This window comes from Microtus ochrogaster, chromosome 17, assembly GCF_000317375.1.
Source record: "Microtus ochrogaster isolate Prairie Vole_2 chromosome 17, MicOch1.0, whole genome shotgun sequence".
Classification (NCBI taxonomy): Eukaryota; Metazoa; Chordata; class Mammalia; order Rodentia; family Cricetidae; genus Microtus; species Microtus ochrogaster.
The window spans coordinates 4,210,558-4,217,165 of record NC_022019.1 but is presented as its reverse complement, the minus strand read 5'-3'; the positions used below and the strand labels follow the sequence as shown (position 1 = coordinate 4,217,165).

Sequence of the window (6,608 nt, the reverse complement as noted above, 5' to 3'; positions counted from 1 at the left end):
CAGGAACACTGTGTGTTCAGGTGTTCGCTCTCAGTGCCTTAGGAAGCACTGTGTTTTACTTTGCTGTTTCCTGTGTGCTGTGTGCTACCCTTAGAGTGAGGATTGGATGACAGCATTAAATAAACACTTTATTAAAAAAGCATTAAAAGAGTTCACTTTTCTGGCTGGAAAGATGGCTCAGTGGTTAAGAGCACTGGCTGCTCTTCCAAAGGTCCTGAGTTCAGTTCCCAGCAACCCCATGGTGCCTCACAACCATCTGTAATGAGATCTGGTTCCCTTTTCTGGTCTGCAGATATGCATACAGGCAGAACGCTATATACATAAGTACATCTTAAAAAATTCACTTCTTTCCCCTGGCTCTGAGATGAAAAGGCACATTTGACCTGTGTTAGTGTTACAGATCTGTGGGCGGAAAGCTGCAGGAGAGCTAGTCTCACTCGGTCTTAAACTGAGATTCTTCTAAAACTGCAAAACAAACAAGCAACTTCTGCCACCTTTTCAAAAAATGATGGGCACTTTAAAAAGACCTTAATACTTTTAAATTCTATGTACTTGGATGTATCTGTGTTGGATATGGGCAGGTGAGTGCAGGTGCTGGTGGGGCCAGAGGAGTCAGGTACCCCTGAACCTGCAGTTACAGGCAGTTGTGAACTGCTTTACTCGGGGTCTGGGAAACAAACCTGGCTCTCTGCAAGAGAAGTGTGCTCTTAACCACTGAGTCATTTCTCAAGACCCATGACAGACATTTTCACTGTCAGTGAAGGGCCTCCACAGAGACCAAGATATGCACTGTGTTTCGTTATTATCAACCTATGTAACAATGGCACTGTATACATTCACACACTGCCTGACTGCTTCCACGCCGCTGCACCCAGCCTCCTCTGTAGAAGTCGCATGACTGCTTCCATGCTGCTGCACCCAGCCTCCTGTTTGTGGAAGTCAGCACTAGGCCTGGAAGGCAGAGGTTCACCACTCCCTTTGATCCTTGGAGACAGAAGCCCTTGGGCACCTGCTAAATCTGTCAATTAACATTATACATCTATGCATACAGCTGTCATAGTGATTTGAGTGGAGTGAGTATATCGGAGTTCTCCAGGTGAAAATGGCCATAGCAATTTAGGGTCACATTTTGAGTTAATCTCAGTAGTTACCTGGGACCCTGTGCCTTATGACCGACTGACCTGAGCCTTTACCACCAATAATTTGAGGATAATTAATACTTTCTACATTTTAGAGTTATGAGCATTAAATAAAGTAAGACACTTTTAAATTCTGGTCTGAAAAAATGTTGTTTTTATTGCTCATTGGTTTGTATATAAAAAAGCATGACTAATTTTTTGTAGTTTTTTCCCTTAACTATGTATTGAAATCTATCAACCTCAAACTCCTGGAGATTTCTTGGTAAAACCTGAGACACTGAACTTAGCTGAAAGGAGCACCTGAGGTTTAATATAAAGGAAGGGCTTGCGGGGTTGGAACATTCTAGAATCCACCAGCCGGCTGAATGTGTGTGAGGAGAGAGATGATGCATTGCTTCCAGATAGCAGTTCAACATGAGCGAAGTGGAGGGGCCTAGAAAGAGGAAAATCCAGTGACTAGGTTCTTGACATTTCTCTGTGTCGTTCTGAAACCAGGCCATTTAGGCCAACAGTTCCATTGTAACATTCCCCCTGCATGCTTCTGAGGGCTTTAGCGGGGCTTCCTCCAGCTCCCATCCAGCTGGGGGGACATGAAGGCTGAGGCCACAGCTCAGCTCACCAAGACAACATCGGTCTTTTCTCAGATTTTTCCTCCTATTTATTTTCTCTGCTTGCCGGCCTGGCTTATCTTATGCAGAAGAGGTAGCGGTCAGAGACAGATGTGGCTGTGTTCCTCGCAGGTGGTGACCTCACCAGCTGTAGACAGGTACAGCTTCCCATCAGGACACACACAAATCTCATAAAATTCCTTAGAGCTGCCAGAGGGACCCGGCGTCCCCTGCTTCAACATGGGCAAACCCACAGTTTCAGCATCAAGAACCAGCTGTTTGGGAGAGAGAGAGAGAGATGAGACATGAGGAAGGAGGAACGAACTGCTCAAGGGACATTTACAGCATAGTCCAAGAAAGGTAATTTTCTCCCATTGAAAACAAGCTGGGTACCAAGCTGGGTACCTGCCTGTATTGGAGTCCTCTCAAAATGGCCTGGAGCTGACATGCTCCTCCAATGTGGGGAGAGGCCATATTTTCTTTGACTCCCTAGCTAGGAAAACTGACCCATCGTTTTACAATTATTAGTTCAGTAAACTAGATTGCTTTTCAATTCTGCATTGCTTCGTTCCTGTTGTGGAATACTATGTTAAGATGTGTTACATTTGTTTATGCTGTGGAACATTTGTTTGATGATGCAAAGATGTATTGCATTCTTTTATGTTGCATTTGTTTAACTCTGTGAAACTGGGTTACTTCACCTGTTGAAAACACCTGATTGATCTAATAGAGAGCTGAACGACCAATAGCAAGGCAGGAGGAAAGATAAGCCAGGCCGGCAGGCAGAGAAAATAAATAGGAGGAAAAATCTAAGAAAAGATCCAGGAGCGAGAAGAGGGGAAGGAGAAGGAGGAGGACATGGGGGCCAGCCACCCAGCTATCCAGCCAGCCACCCAGCTATCCAGCCAGCCACCCAGCTATCCAGCCAGCCACCCAGCTATCCAGCCAGCCACCCAGCTATCCAGCCAGCCAGAGTAAAAAGTAAAGAAAGGTATGTAGAATAGAGAAGATAAAAGCCCAGAGCTAAAAGGAAGATGGAATAATTTAAGAAAAGCTGGTTAGAAACAAGCCAAGCTAAGGTGGGCATCCATAAGTAAAAATAAGACTCCGTGTATTTATTTGGGAGCTGGGTGGCGGCCCCCAAAGAACATTAGAGTAAAAACAACTTCACACTCCTCAAAAAATGTCTTTTGAAGTTATTTGCAAAACTGACAGGCTTGCTATGCCAATTTGCACTTGTGATGGTGTGTGAATTTATGCTGAACTGTCTCCTCCCCACTGGAATGACACTCAGTCCACAGAAATGGGTTCATGGATGTCCGACTTTATCCTGACTTTATCTGGGATTTGTTTTCCTAGGAGAGACAAATGAATTCACCTTTCCGGCTGCCAACCAGTTCCTTAAACTCTTAACATTATTCAAAATCCTTCTGTCGAGGTGGGAGGTCCTTGGACTTCCCACAGGGCAGGGAACCCTGGCTGCTCTTCGGGCTGTTGAGGGAGGGGGAGTTGATTGGGGGAGGGAGAGGGAAATGGGAGGCGGTGGCGGGGAGGAGGCAGAAATCTTTAATAAACAAACAAACAAACAAACAAAATCCTTCTGTCTTCTCCTGAGTGCTGAGTGCAGCAGGCCTTAAGACTAAAGCAGGGCAGGGGCCATGGGAACAACCCGATTTGTTAAATAGGTGCAAAGAGCCATCGCTGAGGCAGGGGACCATTCTCCTAAGGATATGAGAACAGTCACCTTGAGTGGCTTGCCCCTTCCTCCCAACACCCACTCATTAAAAGGAAGTTTCAGAGCTTTGTAGGTTGGCATAATGTCTTCATTGTCAGCCAGCTTGAAGCTCTCTTTGATTCCTATAGCTCTCATCCATGAATTCCCATCTGCTAATGAGCCGTCAGAGCACTGCTGGCTGCTGGACAGACAGCCTGCACCGTGTGGCTTTGCATAGCAGCAGAGCAGAGGCAATCCAGTGAGCACCGTGCCATGCCAGCGGGTCTTTGAGTACTTGCTCTTCCCTGGGAGGCTGTTACCTCAGCATCTCTGCCCTCTCCTGTCTTGTGGTTGGTAGGTTAATTTGTCCAGTAGCTTCTTTTCCTCCACTGACAGCCTATACTGTTTTACTGTTCAGCATGTTAGGCAGGAGTCCAGACTTCTGTCCTCCCTCTGTCCAGCTCCTAGTCATGGGGAATGCAAGCTGGAATTAAAGGTCCCATTGTGTGCTACCTGAAGAATTGCTGCCTGGTTCACAGTAGAAACAGTGAAAATTTAAAAACTGAAGCTGTGTGCAGTGTGTGGTGATACCATGTCTCCATAGTAGCTAAAGCTGTGTGCAGTGTGTGGTGATACTGTGTCTCCATAGTAACTGAAGCTTTGTGCAGTACATGATAATACCATGTCTCAATAGTCATTGAAGCTGTGTGTAGTGCGTGGGGATACCGTGTCTCCATAGTAAGATTTTAGAATCCTTGGCTCCATCTCTGACTTTGGCAGCTCTGGATCTCACAAGCTCCTAAGTTTCAGTTTGTAGATGTCTTTCACATCTTCTCTGTGGGCGGTCATTGATTGGGTTCTGTCCACATACCTGACCTTCTTTAGGACAGCACTGTGTGCATCCTAACTACATTCATGCTAAATGAACGTCATTTCAAAATGTTTCACAAGTGCCTCAAGACCACAAGACACGATCAAGCACTTCCCCCTTTTGTTTAATGAGGAGACAGGCGTAGAGGGCCAGCAGACTTTCCAGAAAGAGGACTGATGGATGACCCACAGAGGCCCGGGCTGCTGGACTTGCAGCTCCCCTGCACCCTGCATGGCTTGTACTATGCTTTACAGTTTCTGCTGACTGTCCCTGGTGCAAGCCAGGGCAGAGCTGGAGAGTGAGCATGTAACCATGCACCCCACAGTGCTAATGACCTAGGCTAGTGACCCACACACATAGTGCTCTGGGCAACAAGAGGGGACGGTTGTCATTTATACACAACCCCAATAACAGCCATGCTGTGAAACACCGAGTCACCGGGAAATGCAAAAACTGATGTCTGCACCTCCTCAAAGTCTACAATGCTTTCTCACAACTGGAAACAGGGACTTAGTGGAGCCGGTGCCGGTGTAAGAAAGTGAGCCCACCGTGGAATGACCCCAACCGTCTGTGACCCTTCCCAGTACTGACGTGTCCTCAGTTCTTCCTCCACACCGCCTATGCTGTGCCTCTCCTCCGGTCTCCTTACAGGCCAGCAGAAGGTTAGCACACTGACGCCCTGGTGGGTGCAGCGTGCAGGTGCCTCAGCCGCACAGTTGTTCAGTACTCCTTCATTGTACTCACTGCTCCGTCACTGCTCCGGAGGATGATGTCCATCTGAGAAAGGGCCTCCATTTTTCCAGTGTGCGCTTTGATGTGAACCCCCCTTGGGGCATCCATGCTTAGACTCCGTGTTGGGGATTCTAACCTGAAATGAGGAAAAAGATGTTAGACGCCACCCTCGAACCGCTTGGGGACAACAGCTAAGATGCTTCTGAGCCCAAGCTCCTCAGAACCTGAGGTGTTAGGAGGGCCCCAGTGAGCAGTTCTGAGCTACTCAGAAGCCTGAGGTGGGAGGATAGCTCCAGGTGAGCAGTTCTAGGACAGGGAGGACCAACCGAATGAAGAGGAAAATAAACTACCGAACCTTGCACACCAAACCTTCATGGCTTAATAGAAGTGTAACTGACAAGGGACGCAGACTCTTCAAGAAACTTGATGTCACTCATGAATGTTGACGTGTTCTATACACATACATTCAGAAATGGTGAATGTGCTATTGCTGTGATAAAAGCAGCTAGGGGAAGAAAGGCTTTATGTCAGCATACAGCTTACAGTCCATCACTGCGGGAAGCCAGGGCAGGAGCTCGAGGCAGGAACTCCGGCAGAGCCCATGGAGAAATGCTGCTCACTGGCTCGCTTTCCGTGGCGTGCTCAGCCTGCTTTCTTACGTAGTCCAGCTGTCCAGGGATGGCGTGCTCATGTGGGCTGGGTCTTCCCGAGTCAATCATCAATCAAGAAAATGCCCTGCAAAGATGCTGACAGGTCTGTCTGATGAAGGCAGTGCCTCTTTCCAGGTGACTCCGGTTGTGTCACGTTGATAACAACTATCCTACACAGTGAGTAGCAGAGAAACGCGTGTCCTACCAGTGACAGCCTATGAGATCAGTGTCCTCTGTGCAGAGGTACAGTCAACAGACAGCTGTCATCGTGGCACTGCAGAAGAAAACGCCATGGGTGGACAGCTTAAACGGTGACAACATTGTTGTGTGATGTTTTACTCTTTTGGCCTTTGGGGGCACCATCCAGCTTCCAGATAAATCATACCCAGAGGCGTATTCTTAATTATGAATGCCCAGCCTTAGCTTGACTTGTTTCTTGCCAGTTTTTTTTTTTAACTTAAATTATCCCGACTCTCTTTTGCCTTTGGGCTTGTATCTCTCTCCATTTCTGTGTACCTTTCTTTACTTTTTTCTCCATGGCTTGCTATATAGCTGGGTGGCTGGCCCCTGATGTCTTCCTCTCCTTGTCCTCTTCCTTTCTTCATTTCTCCTTCTCTGTATCCTGTCTGCAAACCCCACCTATCCTTGCTCCTGCCTTGCTACTGGCCATTCAGCTCTTTATTAGGACCATCAAGTGTTTTAGACAGGCAGAGAGTCACAGCTTCACAGAGTTAAACAAATGCAACACACCTTAAAATAATATTCCCCAGCAAGAATTTAGTTAATATACAGATTCACAGGGAAGGAACAAAAGAGACAGATTTAAGGTCAAAGATATTTGCTACATGTTCCCATGAGAGCAGAAAATGTTTAGCTGAGAGAGAAAGAGAGAGA

General features: G+C 47.0%; 1 protein-coding gene across 1 annotated transcript in view; it reads right to left on the bottom strand.

Annotated features, from left to right (window-relative positions):
* Positions 1–256: 256 nt before the first annotated feature.
* Positions 257–6,608, bottom strand: part of Sgcg (sarcoglycan gamma) — a 30,383-nt gene continuing 24,031 nt past the window's right edge. Inside the window, exons 7-8 of the mRNA XM_013349225.2 lie at positions 5,077–5,200; positions 257–2,022 (exon numbers count right to left, since the gene is read on the bottom strand). Coding sequence (XP_013204679.1) covers positions 1,849–2,022; positions 5,077–5,200 — 298 coding nt within the window. The 3' untranslated portion in view covers positions 257–1,848. The remainder of the gene's footprint in view (positions 2,023–5,076; positions 5,201–6,608) is intronic.